This window comes from Netta rufina, assembly GCF_964035555.1.
Source record: "Netta rufina genome assembly, chromosome: 6".
NCBI classification, from domain to species: domain Eukaryota; kingdom Metazoa; phylum Chordata; class Aves; order Anseriformes; family Anatidae; genus Netta; species Netta rufina.
In genome coordinates this window covers 27,120,838-27,139,343 of record NC_140129.1, presented here as the reverse complement: position 1 = coordinate 27,139,343, position 18,506 = coordinate 27,120,838, and the positions used below count along the sequence as shown (strand labels likewise).

The 18,506-nt window shown below is 36.5% G+C and overlaps 1 protein-coding gene across 6 annotated transcripts in view; it reads left to right on the top strand.

The window, feature by feature from the left end:
* Positions 1-18,506, top strand: part of PTPN4 (protein tyrosine phosphatase non-receptor type 4) — a 108,297-nt gene that overhangs the window by 60,600 nt on the left and 29,191 nt on the right. For all 6 annotated transcript variants that reach the window (XM_084289568.1, XM_084289563.1, XM_084289564.1 and 3 more), the window contains 3 exons: positions 3,246-3,309; positions 9,339-9,511; positions 13,545-13,613. In XM_084289568.1, coding sequence (XP_084145694.1) covers positions 3,246-3,309; positions 9,339-9,511; positions 13,545-13,613 — 306 coding nt within the window. The remainder of the gene's footprint in view (positions 1-3,245; positions 3,310-9,338; positions 9,512-13,544; positions 13,614-18,506) is intronic.

Below are 18,506 nucleotides of genomic sequence, written 5' to 3'. Positions count from 1 at the left end.
GGGTTTTCAGTGTTAAGCTTAATCTCAAGTTTTGTTGTAGGATGTTATTTAATTTGGGGTTTACTGTGTTCAGAAGCAGTGTGAATGATCAAATTTTAGCAGATAAACACAACGAGCTATGGACAAAAGTATTCTCCACAGACAGATATAATTGAACACAGTAAACATGTTGCCTCTAAGCATTTAAAGAAAAGTAAGCCTGAGGCAAACACAGCGTTTACATTTTCAGTCTCCATGGTTAGTCTGGTAAATGAAAACTGGATCTTGCAATGTTAAGTCTGGAACTACTGTGATAGTCAGACCTACCTTTATAACAGCAACTTGTTCTAAGAAAGAAACCCTTCATTTCCAAGAGCTCTGAAGTGTTAGGGGTATTTCTGGGTTAAGGCTGCTTTATAAATGCGGTGTTGTAATAATCAGGATGTTTTTAATCCAGGCTGCTTTTACTGCTGTTTTTTGGGGAGGGAAACAGTAACAGTAGAAATAGTTCTATACAGCATGCTAGTAAATTACTGAGTATGTACAATGTAAGTCATAATTAAGCTGCAAGTCCCTACTGGAAGCTAGAGGTTTCTGTGAACTGTTTCATATCATTTGCATGCTGGGGATGCTGATCTAAATTCTTAGTGTGGTTTGTGTGTGTGTAATTACCTAAACAGTTCTTCTTTGTATTCAGCCATATCAGCTGACATCAGGGTTATTAATTTCTTCCTGGGAAGGCTGTAGTACCAACATAATTGGTCTTTACAAAAGAAAAATAAATTGGGGAAAAAAAATACACCCTGCCCCCCACTTGTGTGCACATACACGGCTTCATCCTACCATAGGCTTTCTTTTGCTATGAGTAAAGGTCTGCAATGTCAGTTCTTACAGTATGGCTCAGTAATATGCCTCTTACCTTTCCACTCAATTTAATACTGTGTCTAAATTACATAATGCAATCTTTATAAGCAGGGATCGTGGGGAGAAGAGAGGAGGGAGACTAGGCGAGTATAAGACAAAATCAAGGAGACTGCCTTTTATCTAGTCTATCCTAAGTTGATTTTCTTGTATTGTGGGTAGTTCCTCTTTTTCCCAAACCATGCTACCAGGTACAGAGAACTGGGAATCCAGGGAGCAGATCTCCTTGAAGACCAAAGGAGGAAAGTGTTCAGTACCTGCCTTAGCCTGTCATTTGTTACTAGATACCTGCTGTACAGTGGAGATGCACTTCCCTTTGTCTCACTGAATGCTTCCCTGGAAAGCTTTCCCTTTTGAACATTGTCACTTTCAACTCCAGTTGAGCTTTGGCCTTCCTTGTTATATCCCTGAATGCCTAGGGAACACTTCTGTGTTCTTCCTTGGTAGTCTGAACCTGCTGCCACCTTCTGTATACTTCCCTTTTGTGTTTGAAATTCCTCATCCAGCCAAGCTGGCCTCCTCCCGTGCCTGCTTGTACTCTAGCACATCAGAGTTGTTCTGCATCGAGATTGTCCGTGAAGGGTGGCCTCCTTCCTCAGTTCCCATTCGCTGCAAGACAACCTCCAAGGGATTTTGCCTACGGGAGTTCTGAGTTCAGGTGTCTCTTAGGGATTGAGTTAGACCTTATTGGTAAATGTTACAATTCTGAGTCTCTTCCTAGTGGTTTCAGGCTTAACAGCCAGCTGAGCTCACTCTGTTTGAATTATGGAGTAGGGTTTAAAAAAAAAAGAGAGGGGGGGGGAGAGGGGGAGGAGTGTAGCTTTCACCTTTTCATTTTCTGTGAGTGATCAGAGGAAGTCATTTTCTTAGCAGAAGAGGAAAAAAGAGTAAATGATGGTAGAATAATTTGCATTTCTTTTCAGTCTGTTAGCATGCTAAGCAAATCTGATCTGCTGTAAAGCATGCACAGTTCAGTTTTTGAAAAAGATGTGTATTAAAATGTTCCTGAAATTGTACTGTACCCCAAAATTTTAGAAAATTGATCGTAACATGCTTTTGGTTATATTAGACTATTTAGGTAGTAGTTAACGTCTTTATGTATTTCCACAGTTGGAATGCTATGACTAGTGGCTATCCCATTCAGCAAATTTAGGACCTTGTTTGTCATAGTTGCTAAGAAAATTGCTGCATTGCCAATGAAATTGTTTGATTTCAATAGATAAGTGGTAGCCCCTTTTACAGATCATGACAAGTTCCAATAGCAATGTTCTATTAATAATTAAAAAACAGCAACAACCACTCTGCCAATAAAAAAAAAAATCACAGGACAAAGTTATAACTTTTTTTCCTAATAGCACAATTAGGAAAGAAAAAAACAGATGCAAGCATAATTTAAAGGCTAATAACCATATACCTCCTTTATATTATTGTTGAGAGAGTTTCTCTCTACAGATTAGGACATCCACATTTGGTTCCTGCTGTGAATAACGTGCTGGAGAAAAATGTCTCCATTTGGCTATGTTAAGAAAATTTATATTTTTTATATATATATAATGTGCAATATATCTGCACAATCCAAGTATTGTTTTTTTTTAAAGTATATAATTAGGTTATGGTGGAAATATGACTTGCCTTTTACCATTTAGCATAATTAGCTCTATACTGACCATCCAAAATTGTCTGGAATTATTGTCAGCATCTCACATGTTTATAGACAATCTACAAGATGAAAATATCTGTAGGCTGATTTTTCCTGTGATGCAATATTTTAAATAGCTTTTCCTGTTTACGGTGTGGTGGGCTTTCGTGCTGTTTTTGTTTCCCTTTTTGTTTGCCTTTTTTCCTTATCTTCATGCTTATATCTTGTCCCAGATATTTTACTGTTTAACAATTTCTGGTTATATCTTGAGATGAGGAAGAACATAGAGAAATAATGTCTTTCAGGAATCAGATGGAGTTGATAGGTTGTGTGTATGATTTTTGTTTTTAATTCTAAAGTATAACAAAAGAGGTCTCAAAAAAGAGGATTTCAGATTGGGATGACTTGAGGATAGAATAGCTCTTTGGGTTTAGGAGCTGGGAAAATACAAAATTGGGCAACTGCCTTACATTTAGGATAGAAATAAGTAAATTTGATAGGTAATTCAGATATATGGCTTACTAATTTCAAATAATACAAGTTATTTTATATAATCTTTAATCTCTTATTTCTGTCTATAGAAATTTCATGGTAATGAAATGAAATCTGTCCTCTAGAAAGTATATTTTCAGTAGGTATTTTTAAGCCTTTAACCATGATGCAGTACATTAAGTGTTTAAACATTCTGGTTTTATTTTTCATTTAGGTTGAAGATTGTAAAAATTTCTTTCAAGTGCAAGCAGTTTTTTATTCAACTTAGGAAGGAATTGGTGAGTACTGTTTTAAATTTGGTCTCGAAAATGAGCAATGAAATTTCTCAATACTGTCTGTATTTGATACTATGTTGGTTCTTGCCTTTAACTCCAATTAGAACTCCATTTTCATCCAATTCCTGGTTATTTTAGTTGTCAAATGGACCATTACGATGTTTTATAAGACTTGTTTCATTTGGTTTGCCCAAATACTTAGTTTTACATTTGTATGCAGGGAATAATGATTGCTTATATAATGCAAAGGTTGAAAGTAAATCAATACTATATTTAAATTTCAGAAGAAAGCGAGTTAGAATTAAAGGCAATACTTAATGCTGCTTCACTTGTATATCTGCTTGTAAGTGTTTGATTAAAACATGCTGATTTGTATTATTCTGATTCAGTAATACAAGTCGGCTTTATTACTTATATTTAAATGGAAGAGAAGAATGTCTTTGCAGTTTAAAATTACATATGGTAATTGTTTTCTGCATAATTCTCTATTTGTTAGAAGAAAATTGAAGCTTTATATGAAAAATATGTATGTTTTTCTACTTGTGGAGTTTGTTTGCTACCATATGAAGCACCACAGGACCATTGAGCATTTAATTTGGCAAGAAATGGATTGGTGCATGCCTCCAAGAGATAAGAATCTAAAGCCTTACAGACATATCACTGGGGGAAAAATTAATTAAAAATATGGCTATGTGATTAACTCATCAGATTAGTTAGAAGGTTTTGTACAGTTCTTACTTACAGCTGAAAAGATTTGAAGACCTAAAGTGCAGAGTTGCTAACTGGATAAAAAAAGAGGTTCTAGGGAGAAATGCATCCCTCAATGTTATAGGACTGTTCCAGATTCAGAGGCAATATGGTTAAACAACGAAAAGGGAAGGAGGAAACAGCTGTTACATCAGAACAGGCCAATGGCTTGTGACCAGCAAGAGCATTGAAACCAGGAGTTGAACTGAGTAAAAGGAGATCCTTTAGAAGGAGTCCTGGGAGTTTGAAGTTCTTCACAGATGGAACTGCCTAAATACAGACACGCCGTACATTAGCTGCCAGGAGAAGTTTGACACTTGTGCTTGGAGCAGCAGGAGTAGCTATCAGCCCAGAAGTATGGGAACAGGAGTTAGAGGGAATTAAACAAGCGTTTTGGAGAAATTGTGTGTAAAGAAGTGAACTTTGGCTATTACATTAAATAAATGGAAGTATCTCTTGATATAGGCAGAAAAATGGTAATGATGCAGAAAGGGGAAGGGGAGTATTTCATCATGGTGACACAGGATTTTTTTAATACCAGAGAGGAGCTACAGGCAAGTTCCCAAAGGCAAACTGATTTCTGGCAGCCCAATGATCAAATCATGTTTTGATATATAACTTTAATATGTAAAAAAATTCTGCATATAATTGGAAGCAATATAAAGATAACTTCCATATCTTGTACTTTCTGTTGCTTTTTAATACCCTGCATATTGCTACTTGCACCAGAATGGGGTTGGTATATGCAACTAATGTCATTTCTCTTCTGAGATATCTTATCTAAGGCAACAAATTAAAAAGTCTCATACTGTTCTTCTTTATGTATCAGATGAAAATTGATGGCAAGAACTTCATTTTCATTCATTCCAAGTCATGAATATCTTAAGATCAAAGCTCAAATTTGGCTTCCAAAGAAGGCATACTTAAACTTTTTAATCACATCTAATATTAAAATTGTTATTTCCAGAGTTAGTTTCCCTGAGTAGACTCTTAGGATAAGATTCATCTCACCTACATTCAGCTTCAGTTAGGTTAAAAGGAACGTACTTTCATAATATTTAGCGTACCAAAACTAATCATTAAACTTCCTCTCTAGTAACCAAGATACAGGCAAAGGGTGAAACTTGTTGCATGAATTGGAAGCATGTTTTAGGATGGGTTAAGTTGTTCTCTGGTGGTGTATAGTTGTTTTCCCTTTCCCTTCGTTTTTAACAATAAAGGGAGCCTAAATGGCTCCTTTCTGGTAACAGAAACAAGGTGAAATAAGTCCGATTACACATTTTGTAAGTAAGATATCTCTGTTCTAGTACTTAGAGTGTTTATTTAAAAGCACGGGTTTACAGTATGGCAGTGAAAACATATTTGTGTCATGTTGATGGTATATTTCAAAGTTGTGTGTAAATATATGAGATTTTACATCTAAACTGTATTTATTCTAATGAAAAGCTGAGATGCTGTATAGGATATTAAAATGGTGAACTTGGGAGAAAAAAATTCCAGTGTTTTTTCTAGACTGTATGGTTTTTGAGTAGTCTAAAATAGGTATTTTTCAAATACTGCTAATGAGTGTTCAGAGCTTTTAATTGTAATTGTCCTTGAAAGTGCAAGCGCCTTATCTTTTAATCACTTATTACGTTTATTCCCTGACTTGGCATTGCTTACAGGCATCAACATAAGTAAAGAATTATTTGACTACTTCTTAGTAGATTATATCTGTGTTCTAAATAAATCATTTACAGGAAGTGAGATGAAGCAGTTTAATGTCAAAGTGATTTTCCAGTGGTAGTATAATACATTCTTGAATGAAAGGTGGTTGTGTAGTCTGTCAAGTATATAACTGAAGCACACACACACTGGAGTAGATTTTCTTTTCCATTTTGTTTAGGATTGGGGCAGGATGGGGAGGGGGTGGGAAGTGTTACACGTACAATTTCTTCACCCAGCAGTGGAAGCCCTCTAAGCCGTAACTGCAGTTGCTGTTTTCTACCCTGGGCTTTGCATCACTATATTTTTGCTTATTCAGCCTGTTCCTTACGCTGCTTCTCTTGCACACTTTGAAGCTGTTCAAGAATTATTCAGTATATATTAATTTCTTTAGATGTTTCCTGAAGTTTCTTCGGTGTTAGGTGATTGCACCCTTAGCTGCAGTAATGGCAACAGTCAGCATCAAATTTCTGATGCTGTCCAGCATACTTTAGTAGACTTTATTCTTGACAGCCAAATAAGCTGTTGAGCGTGTTCCTTTGTTCTTTTAGAGCCCAGATATCCACTGATAAATTACTTGAGTCTGTAACAAAACAGCATCATGGGTTTTGTCCCTGACAGAGACCTGGCTTCAGTGTATGAACAAAAATTTCCTTATTATACATCATGTTTGTGAAATTTGTGCCCCACCTGACTTTTAGAAAGAACTTGGGCGAGATTCACAAAGCGATATATGGGTTTATCTGCCAAAAGACATATTTGAACTGAAGTAACACCGGCTTTTGTTAGATGCCGAGCCGATTGTTTCCTAATCCTATCTAAGTTTTTGCCATTGGGTTGAATGAATAGCTGATACTACTGGCACAATCTGTGTTACATTTTAAGCTTTCACAGGACTTTTGTCTACTGTCTGTGGAAGAAGGAATATCTCAACTCTCTGGGGCATCTGCTTATAAAGTGCTAGTCTTTGTTCTCTCGGAGATGGGGGTGGGGAGTTACTGCTTTGTCCTGGGGTATTTCTTTGTTTAGGAAAAGGGAAGGAGACCCACTGGAGAATATTTTTTTTTTCTAATTCACTTTCTCTCCTGAGCAGTAAGAGATCTGCTTTTAAGTCCATACCTCAAATCAAGCAAAGGTGGGTTTGAATGAATGTTGCTACCCAAAGCAAATGTTCAGGGACTAAGCTGCTGTATGCAAGAGGGACAGCAACATCCATGCTGCTTTTTTTTTTTATTTATTTTTTTGTCTTCTAATAAAAGGCCTCACAAACATGGTTTAGACTTCACTTTGTGCTTTTCTTTCCAGTGTTTCTTCTTAGATAGTATAGGTAACCTGACACACAGTGTGCATTTTAAAGGTTATGATTTAAATTAATTTACATGGTATTTGCCTCCCCTATGGTTTCACCTGCAGGCCCTGAGCCTCTTATCACCTGTATTGCATCCCAACTGCTTCCCTGTTCCCCCCCTGAGCAAGGTAACTGGTTTCCTCTCTCTAATAGGAACCACGGGCACAATTAGTGAGGTAGTTATTTCAGATGAGAATCCAACTGTGACTCCCTGAGGTAGTCTTCTAACACTGTCTCAACAGACCTACAACCCTGAAATATCTCTGACATCTCACAGAGCATTCGGCATCTTCCCTGAGCCTCGCACTATAATGCAGCCCCTAAGAATGTTTTTATAACCCTTGTGTTATTTTAATGCTTTTGGCAGAATTACCAACATTAACAAACGTGGTCCTGGGACCTTGTTCTGAGCCCAAATTGATCCAGGCCTATTGTTCTTCAGGGAAAATCAGGGTAATCTGCTCTAAGCCCTGCTACCAGTCAGCAGCAGAACTGGGGCCTGCACCCTAGCAGCATCAGCAAAGATAAGTTTCAAGTGCCCAACTTACAGAGAACCTGCAAGGGCAGAGAGGAACAGCATTGGTGCGCTTAGAGACCCATATCTTATATTCTTCTGTACCCTAAAGATTGATTCCTGGCTGTAGCTGAAATAAAGGGCAGGGTCTGAGAATCCTTTCTGTCTGCGCTGCAATGAAAGCTTTAGAAGCTATGAATAGAACTATTGTTAAGGTACCTTTAAAGCTCTAACACGCCAAGTTCCTGTGAAAGTGCTGTTTCGCATTACAATTAAGCTGATCTAGCTGCAGCTCCTTCTCATCATGCTTACCAGCTCCTCCTTCATGCTTCATGTCTGATGTGGTGATCAGATGGTGACATGAGAACCAGATCAGCTCATTCTCTGGAATATAAACTAGGGAGAACAGCAGGATTTTTTTTCCCCAACCCATAATTATAGTGCTTTAAGAGTGACATGAAAAATGCACGGTCATCAGTTCACATAACTTGTCAAACTCTCTTTTCCAAGAATGTAAAAAGCTGACAGAGCACTAGAATTTGCTATGTCATGAGAACTTTCTGTTGGGATCTGAAATCTTAGCTGGTTCATCCTTTGGATCTTGACGATGCAAGCCATAATTTATATAAAGATACTGTCTTGTAGGATAGAAATGTATTTTGCTTATAATGTTGTTATATATTTTGATTTTGGGGAAAGCCTTTTTTAACTGTACAGATCATGGACTTAATCTCTGCTATTTTGTTCATGACTTAATTTTGAAATACTTCTGTTAGCATGCCTAGAAAATACGGGGGATGGTGATATGTGGAAATTAGGAAGAACTGTAGATAATTCTTGTAAACTGATGTACATGATCAGTTTTTAGTTTATTGCCTATAATTTATTGAATTTCATCAGTACATGTTTAGAATTTGCTGTTTACTTTTAAAATCCGGTTTATTCTTTACTCTAAATTCATCGTGTGACAGAAAGCACAGTGTCTTTCTTAGCCATTAGTCCTACTGACTTCCCAGATACAACACTGCTTGAACAGTGCTGGGTCTGTGCCCCAGTATCTCAGCAAATCTGAAAGTGAGCAGTCCAGCAAAAATTAAAGTTAGTAAAGGGGTTTACTGCAAACTAAAAGTAACGAAAGTATGCTAAATATTGCAGAAGATTTAGTAAAGTGAAAAGAAAGCAGTGTGCTGATGTTTTCTGGCCTATAAAGTTTGTAATCAAGCTCCCTCAACAGGCAGAATAGCTGAGCTTGCTTTGCAACTTTGCTTGTCTTTCCTTTAGTAGGAACCCAATTTACTAATTTATTAATTGTTCTTGAGAATTAAATTCTTAATCTCAACTGTAGAAATCTTGAAATGTTGCCTTTGAGTTCTCTGGTCACAGGAATTTATTGATGCAGTTTGGGTCCTGCCTTTTGAAACTGTTTCATCCCATCTAGACTTGTTTCAATACTAAACAGTATGTTAATCTTCGGACAGGCTCATTTAAAAAAAAAAAATAAATAAAATGACTACAGACTTAAAAATGCCTTTAAAGAAAACTCTTAAGAGCCTTCCCCCCCCCTTTTTTTTTAAAAAGGGCTTATAATATATAAAGTTAATGTAAAATTAGAGAACCTCTTCAAAAATAATATATTTTTAAATGCAAATTGTGTTTATTTCAAATGTAACTGTGAATAATTATCTGAAACCCTTTTTTTTTTTTTTTTTCCACTTCTAGCATGAATCTAGAGAAACATTACTGGGTTTCAATATGGTGAACTACCGAGCGTGTAAGAATTTATGGAAAGCTTGTGTTGAACATCACACGTTCTTCCGTTTGGACAGACCGCTCCCCCCTCAGAAGAACTTTTTTGCACATTATTTCACTTTGGGTTCAAAGTTCCGGTACTGGTAAGTGCTGGTTTGTTTGAAATATATGGGAAAACATAAAAGAACAGGTGACTCATAAATAAACATAGGGAATTACCTAGAATTTAGGTTAAACAGTGTCATCATTCAAATGGCTTTTGAATCCTGCAACCGTTCCTCTCACTTCTTGGCATGAGTCAGTAATTTTCTGAAATAATTTGAAAATACAATAATTATATTAGCAGTTGTTATCAAGCTAATACTTTGTAGCTGTCTCACAGGCTGCATTTCTTTGCCTGCCTACCTGCTGGGTTATGTTTATCTTTTTTTTTTTCTTTCTAAAAAAATGTTGTTTCAGAACTTCAAAGTGTTTGGCCTGGTGTTTTTGAAAGCTGATGGATCTCAGATCCTGCATGCAGCAACAGCAACAAAACAGACCTAAATAAAGATCAAATAAAAATCAGTGAAGTGAAGCTTGTACAAGTAAAGCCCACTTAAGCAAGATGCATACAAATAAGCAACTAGATGAAGACAAAAGACATGTATGCTCTGCACCAAAAGCAGAAGTTTAGAAAATAAGGGTGGAATGAAATCCGTAATTTTTAAGGATGAAATTGATATAATAGGCAAAAAGCATGGAGGTACGAAGAATGACAGAGGCATAACTATAATTCCCAAATATGATTTGTATTGTAATGCCAGTGAATGGTATGGTTTTTCAAAATGTTTTATATTTTAAAAGAAAAAAAACAAGCTAAGTAAAGTAACTGGGTTAACTGTCTCTGCAAGTGAGGCAGAATGCCTATGGTTTAAATTGTGCCTAAACTAGGGAATAATGGAGCTACTACTAATCAGCTGTCTAGAATGGCAACAGTGTCTGTGACGTACAAAGGGAGATGATGAAAAGCTAGGAAGCACAATAATGGGCTATTTCTGTTACACTTGTGAATTGCATAAATGTATAAAAAGGAAAGTAATTGAGAGGCTAAATTTTATACCATCTGTTTCTTTGACCAGCGTTCACAGCATCCATTTGAGAAACAGCATTCTGCGATCCTGAACTGTATTTGAGACTTGTTTCAGTGTTACTGTCATGAATCTGGGGGAGCTTTTTCATTTCTGTAAAGATTCTGAATTTGAATCATCATGGTTGCTGTAGCAGAATAGCTCTTTGATGATGACATTCAACTTATGTTAATGTAAGATGAAAAGGGAAACTGTATAAAAATGAGGAAGGTCATTAAAGTTAATGAAGCAGCCAAAAGGCTAGAATTTCTGCACGTAGTTTGAGAGCTTGTTTAGAGACGGCATAATAGTAGTAACATTGCACACAAGGAGAGGTTAAGGGCACGGGGCTTGTTTAATCTGTTGAAGAGGAAGCTAAGGGAGGCTTTAGTAATAAGCCTAGAGCTAATTCAAGGTCAGTTTCAGAAATGATGGAACCAAACCTGTGCTGGTGATACAACAAGGACGTTACACATTTGCCTTGAAGATTCAAATTGGACGCATTTGTTTGTTTTATTTTTTTTATTTTTTATTTTTGCTGGTTGAGTAGTTCATTACTGGAGCAAGTTACCCAGAGAGGTTGTTGAATCTCTGTTTTTGGAAACTTTCAAAACTTGGCTAGACAAAAACCATGGCCAGACAAGATTTAGTGTTAGCAGGAGGTTAGACTAGAGCCTCCTAGCCAGCATTTCTGTAATTAAAATGAACTAATAAAATTCTGAACTGCCAGGGCTAGACAGAGTTATCTCCACTTCTGAAAGAAATCAGGGGTATGAAATTGTTGAAGTATTAAATATTTTATATAATTAGTTATTGGACTAAAAGGTTCTAATGCAGCAAATTTTAAAGCAAGTTTTAAAAAACAACAAAAACCCAACAGACTTCCAGGAGGGATCAAAAAGACTACTGATGAGAAAATCTGACTTCTGTACACTGTCCTTGTATTGTCAAAGTGGCACTCAGTGTGTTCCTTACCAACACCTAGTTGATGAAGTTAAGCTGCCAAACAGAGCATGGAGCTTTCTTGTATATTAGCAACTGATTTAATGAGGTGGGAAACAACAATTAGGTCCAATTTTCATAACGAAGGGAAGTTCCCAGTCATACGTGGTTTTGTAGTAAAAAGCTAAGATGACTAGAGAAAGATTCTTTGGTATGTCACAGTGAAGAATGAGTAGGCAATAAAACGGCAGCTAAAGTTGAACGTCCAAAAAATGCAAAATAATGTATATAGGGAGAGAGAGGAGGAACGTCAATTATATAAATAAGCTATTCCTGTCTTGAAGCTTTGTGTGTAGTTCTCTGAAAACATTGAATGAATTATTAGTAGGAGGCAGTGCAAATACAGTGTTAGATTTCTTGGAAAGGAAAAAAAAAGCTACAGCAAAAAAGGTTTGTGTTTTGTTACTGTTGTATTTTGTTTTGTAATTCTGTTTAAGTAGAATTTCCCATGCTTCAGTTGTTCCCACTACCTCTTGTCCTGAAAAGAGTGTGTTTGTTGTCTTTACTCCCCCAGTACTCATTTATTTACACAAGTTGATTTGATTCTTCTGCGCCTTCTCTTCTTGAGGTTGAACAGCCGGTTCTCTTAGCCTCACCATGCATCAGATGCTCCAGACCTTTAATTGCCTTCGTGACCCCATTGCTTGACTCACTCCAGTATGTCTGTGTGTCTCTTGTCCCGGGGAGCCCAGAAGTGGACACATCTCTCCAGATGTGGTCTCACCAGTGTGGAGTAAACCCGCTTTCCAGCCAGTTGGCCCCTGGTCTGTTGCAGGGGTTGTTCCTTGCCAGGTGCAGGTCATTGCATTTCTCTCCACTGAATTTCATGAGGTTCCTGTTGGCTCATTTCTCCATCCTTTACACGTTCATTAGGTGGATTCTGAAATTCTTTCCAAAGTATGTTGTGGAGCCTAGAAATCTAAATGAATTCCAAAAAGCACATAGAAAACAGATGGAAGGTCTTGCTCCCAATCACAACACAGACCAACCAGTATCAGACTTGGAAGGTCCCCTGTCTGGACTGGAGTATATATGGGGAGATATATGAAGCTGGAGTATATATGGGGAGAGAAATCTTTTGTTTGACTCGTTCTTTACACTCTTTCCCTAAAAACAGCTGCTACTGGGCATTGCCTTGGGTAGAGGGATATTTCTACCTAGCTCCGGTTTCTAATTCTGGCTTTTATATCTGGTGTACAAGATTCAAACCTAAAGTGCTTACCATCTGATTTCCTAATTATATTGTATTTAATGCTGTATTGGGTCTGTAATGTGGATATGAAAAAGACTAATTATTCTTTGATGTCATATCAATGTAAATGTCCCTTTAACGGACAGAGAAGAGCAGCGATGTGATTTTGCTATCCTTTTAGGTCGTGTATATGCATTCTCTGGCTGTGCCATGATATGAAGTAATAAAGGAGAAAGTGGTTACAAGGAGAGTTTTTGCTGGACCCTAGACACCAATGCTTAACTTCTGATAGATACTAACACTGAATTGTTTTCCAGAACAAATTACGAAATATGAGGGATTTGACACAGAACATCTGGTCTTAAATGAAGAGTCAGCAAGTTCCAAGTTCTTAGTTTGTATTTGATAAATTGCATAGCAGAATAGAATCCTGATGTGCTTATCTAATTTCTTAATGATATTTTGCTAAACTAAGTAGCAACTAAGTTTTTGACAATTCAGGGAATAGTTTAGGAGAAGTACAGAGGAGATGCCATTACTTTTCACTGTGGCTACAACAGGAAAGATTATAGTCTGGAGTGTTATCCAAAAGATATAAGCAGAACTTGCTTGTTGCTTTGGATAGAAGAAGGATGAAAAGAGAAGGCTTTGTTATGCCTAATGTTAATTGGTCTTTGTTACAGCTACACTCTAATGTGAAAGAAGACTTATACTTACCCAACTGCTGTCTAAACTGGGACTGTATTGATGCTAGTGCGATTGCTTGAGCATGACTGGAAGTAGAATTTAGGACTTTTTGTTGAGATGGTTCAGTTTTAAGCAGGAAATTGATATCCTAACTTGGTGGCGTTTAATATTTCTTGTTTTGTTTTCTAGTGGGAGAACAGAGGTCCAGTCTGTACAGTATGGTAAAGAAAGAGCAAACAAAGACAGAGTATTCGCAAGGTAAGCAATTAACATTGGATCAGTACTGGATCAGTAAATCTTCTGTTTATACCTTCTAAGATGTTATGGTGTCATTGTTTGCTGGTTTAAAACATGTAAAATAGAGTAATCTTTATTCACTGTTGCTGGTGGCAAGACTTAACTATCAAAGAGGTTAACATTGATGTGGGAGGATGTCTTTGGGACAGACAGAAGTGGAAGGGAATCTCGTATCAAGACAATCAGTAAGAGTATTCTTTAATATTTCCTCATTTTATGTATTTTCAGAGAAAATGAGAATGGCCTTCCATCTGAGTAGTTTGTAGTTATGTCTATTAGCCCTTTTTGTGCTGTCTTTATTGCAAAGAATGATTTCTAACTGTTCTATTAAAACATTGAGTTAGTGGGTATGTTTCATCCCTGATATTTCAACCTCTAACACAGTACATGCATACTTCTTCTAAAGGAAGTTGTGGTGGATGTCTGTCTCGATGAGAACAGTTTTATCACTGTAGTCCCAATAAGGTACTTTAGGATGAAAATTTAGACTGAGTGCATTGCTTCTGAAGCTGTCACAGAGTAGCTGGCTAACCACAGAAGCTGTTGTTTGTGTGTTTCAGGTTCCAGAGGGGATCAGTGATTAGGAGAAAGCAGTTGAGACATAGATTTAGTTATTCATTCAAAAATTAGGATGCAGTGTTCAAAGACAGAAGTGTTGCTGCATCTATTTGGCAATAGACTCTGATCATTAATATAAAGAATCCTTATGAACAGGGAGCATCTTCTGTGTGTGCTTTTTATCTGCTTACGCTTTTACCGAGCGGGGGAATGTCTTTTAACATAGTTACCCTCTAAGGAACTCAAGTTTATGCTCACAGACTTTAAGTATCAAGCTCAGCAGTCTTTCTGAAGTATTTGCAAATCCTGTTTTTCAGAGCATTGATAGATTCTGCCTCAACCCTCCACCCCGTCCCTCCCAAAGAAGCAACAAATCACCCTTCTCTATCAGAATTCCTCCCCCCCCCCCCCCCCCCCCCCCATTTGAGGGACCATTTCTGCCCTATTTCAAATGTTCTCCGCATGATGATAGTGGAATTGTGAAACAACATCAGTAAAATTCATTTTCTTGTGGTTGTTCTTGGAAATGATTAAGTAGTTATTAGATAACTAAAATTGAATCTTTAGCTTGAATATACTTTTGCTGATGCCCTGCCCCCAGCATTTTTTATTTTCCACTTTTTTGTGGTATTTCTTAAATCTACTTCTTTTTTTTTCTGTTTTCCTCCTTCTCTCTTCCTTCCTCCATCCCCTCACTCACTCCTTTCTCCCTTTGCAATATAACCTGGGTTTTTAGCTGGTCACAGTACAGATGCCCAGCTCCACATTAGAAGGATTTTTGTGCAGAAGTACTGTGACATGGTCATTCAACAGGTCAATTTTCTAAGACCAATTTGTTCTGTGTGCTCTAGACTTTTTTTAAAATCTAATTTACTCAGGGGGTCTGGTTAGATTTTTGATTGGGGTGACTTTATTACTCAGAAGACACAACACGGTGTCAGTTAAGCTTTCTCATATTTATTTAAAAGATGGTTATGAATCAGCTAAAAGCTATGTATTTCACGTTTCACTCTGAACTTGGCAATTTCCCACAAATAAGTGAGAGGGAGGAGGGCCGGTACTTGGTTTTGAGGAACATATGCTTCATTTTAGAAACTCTATTTCAGTAGATGGCACTCTTCCCTTTGAGTCTAACCAGAGCAAGCGTTGCTGGGGTCATTTGTCTTTTGTAATATATACTCTGGATAAAATTGAAACCCGTGGCTAGAATTGCTTTGATGTTTCCTCAAGTCTTTTCTTCTTTTTTTAGTTAATAAAATACTTGACTCTTCTGTCCTCTGTAATTGCATTTTCCTCTGTTTCTGTTAGACAGAGCAATACAGCATTCATCTTCAGTTACCTTTCAAGTTATTTAGTAATGTTGATGACTGATAAACATCTGATTCACACATACATATGTCACAGAGTAGACTGAGTTTAATGGTGTATTGTAACAAATACACCTTGAAAAGCTTTTAATAGATCATCTGCTTCTCCTCTTGTCCTCTCCAGCACAGTGTGCGATTAATGCATTTGCAATTTTAAAGATTTGTTGTATTTTAAAGGGTGAAAAAAACATGAAATGGATGTCATTTGTCAAACAACGCGTGCTTCAAGGAGCTTAATCTAAAAACATTGTCTTTAATTCCTTGTCTATTAAACATCTGCATTTCAAGATGAAATACTGAACAGATGTTAGCCCTTTTTGTATTCATACAGAAGCTAAATTTTGCTTTTTAAGGTTTTCCAAGTATGGCATGGGTTTTGTTCCTGGAACCTTCCTTTCTCTTTCTGAGTGTGTTTTTCTCAGACAAAGTAATTATGTCCTTGAACAGCTTTTTAACCTTTCAAGCAACAGTCTTGTTTCAGTTGGCTCATCTTTTGAAAGTTGTTATAGGTGTCATTTGCTTTTTGTTATGAAAGTACAAGTATGCTAACTTTGCACTCAGGACTTTCAGGATGGAAGTGGCCTCTTAAAAAATTGAATATTTACTGTTGCTTTTATTAGTACCGTATCAGAAGATTTATTCAAGATTAGTTATGATCTGCAGGAAAACTACTTATTTTCAGTGACGGTTTTAAAAGAAAAAAAAATAGGATTTTTTTTAAAGCTGTACAGATTTACCCTTTATTTTTCCATTCACATTTAAATAGAAGTTGCTCTAATTGAGCTAATACTGAGCTAATAAGGAAACTTTTAAATCCTTTCATCGTAAGAAAATGATACTTTTAGTTAAATTGAGATCTTATTTGAATTATCAATTTATTCTGATATGGGAAATGGATACTGCCACAAGTGATGTTCACCCAGCTTTCACATGTCAAATAGAACATAGATACAGAACACAAGGCATGGAAAAAATTACAATAACATACAATAAAATAACATCCATTTTAATAAAGTAGGTGGCTTAAACCCACAGTTGTCAGGCCTAGCTCTTTGTCCTCAGGATTTTAATATAAAATTAGCTGAAGTTGTATTCATGACTTTTTTTTTTAAATCATAAAAATGTTTTAAAATTAATTTTAAAAATGGGCCTATTACTGTAAAGGAAGTAGTCTAATAAATTTGATGAATACCTTTTGTGGATGCTGCTTTGTAATTTCATGCAGCACTAACTGCAGCATTTAGAAGACTGTTGTTGCGGTTGTTTAGATTTTTTTTCATCTTCATTATAGCTATTCTCTTGGCCTCATTTGTTGCAGGATATTTACAAACCATAAAAATCTGTGAGAATTCCCTGGAGCATAATAAGGGACTGAACTTTTTCACTTCTATTATCTTTCAAGTCATGAATTGTGAGATTTCTTAAAGAACATTGCTTTCTCTTGCAAAATATTCTAATTCTGTTCAGTTCTGATGGTATATACTGAATCTGAGAGAAGGTTGTTTATACATATCATATGATAGTGTGTGGTTATTTCAGTCGTTTGTATTTCTAAGCTGTCTATCATGAGGTTACAATCTCTGTTTCCAGAAATCCACTCTATTTGTTTCAACCATACATTTACTCAGGTCATTTAAATTCTTCTGCTCTAAACTGTACATGTCATTTTGTGGTATATCTGCAGACTCGTGTATAATTTCAGTTTCTTTGTTTGAATCAGTAGTCACCAGTTTTGCTCAAACTCATTCCCTTTGCTCCTTGTCAACATACAAAGTAAGGCTGTGGCTTCAGGTTATATTTCTTTTGGGGACTGAAACGATTTAAAAGATTTCCTCCTGTATCCCCAAACAATTTTGTCTCTGACAGCTTGTGAGGATTTAGCATTTTAGCTGTGGGACCTCAAAACAAATTCTTTGAAACCTTTTATGTACTATAGCTGAGTCAATACCACTGGTGTTACGCTTTTTTTGGTTGTTATATAATTTTATCCCTGCTTCTAGTTTTTTATATTTGGTATGGCATCACAGCTGCTAAGACTGTTCTTGGTTTTTCGGAGCATGTAAAGTTTTTGGTCTCTGGGCCTACTCAGATGTGATTTCTTCCAATTTTTTTTAGGAATGTTTCTGCAGATAAGCCAAAAATAACATTAAATTTGAAAACAGTTTACTCAGCCGTGCCGTGTGGTGGGGTGCAGTAGAAGTATCCAGAACAAGCAGACAAATGCAGAATTCAGAATTTCAAAGTTTACCAAAGCATTTCAAAATTTTTTTGTGCTTACTCTCCTCCTCCCATCTGAAATACGTCACGTGAAAGTTAAGAGTATTGTAAGAAATTAATAGCAGAGAATAAGTGTGCAGGAATATTTCATGATGCATCTTAAATTTTAATTAAACATCAAAACTTATTGTTATATTTCTATGTGTTGGAAAGAGAACCAGTATCAAAAAGCCACAGCACTGAGAAGTTCAGCGCTGCGTGTGGTTATTTTTTCTTTGAAATTTCTGCAAAGACAGGAAATGGAGGCAACAAACATGAGTGGGTGGGACTCTGAGGTTAGAGCTGTTAATAAAATAATTGAAACGAACCTTTGCTGATAAACTCTGCAGCTGTTTATCATGGTAGTGGTATAATTTCTGAAAGATCAGACCATATCCACAGTAAAAGGTGAGTTTTCCTAACATTGGATTATTTTGATAAGGAAGGAGGTGCTGCTTTTCTTATTTTTAAGGTTGTACTAATTTGGTGCATACTTTGAGGAAGTTTTTCAAAATGTAGTTAAACTGATTCAAGATACAATGGGGTGAGTTGGTTTTGAAGCACTCATAAATGGTTTTTATTTTAAGAAAAAAAAAAATTGTTTTTTTTTCCCTGTGCCCAAATTTTTGTGTCTCTCTTCATAATTTATCTTCTGTTTATACAGGCAAGAAAA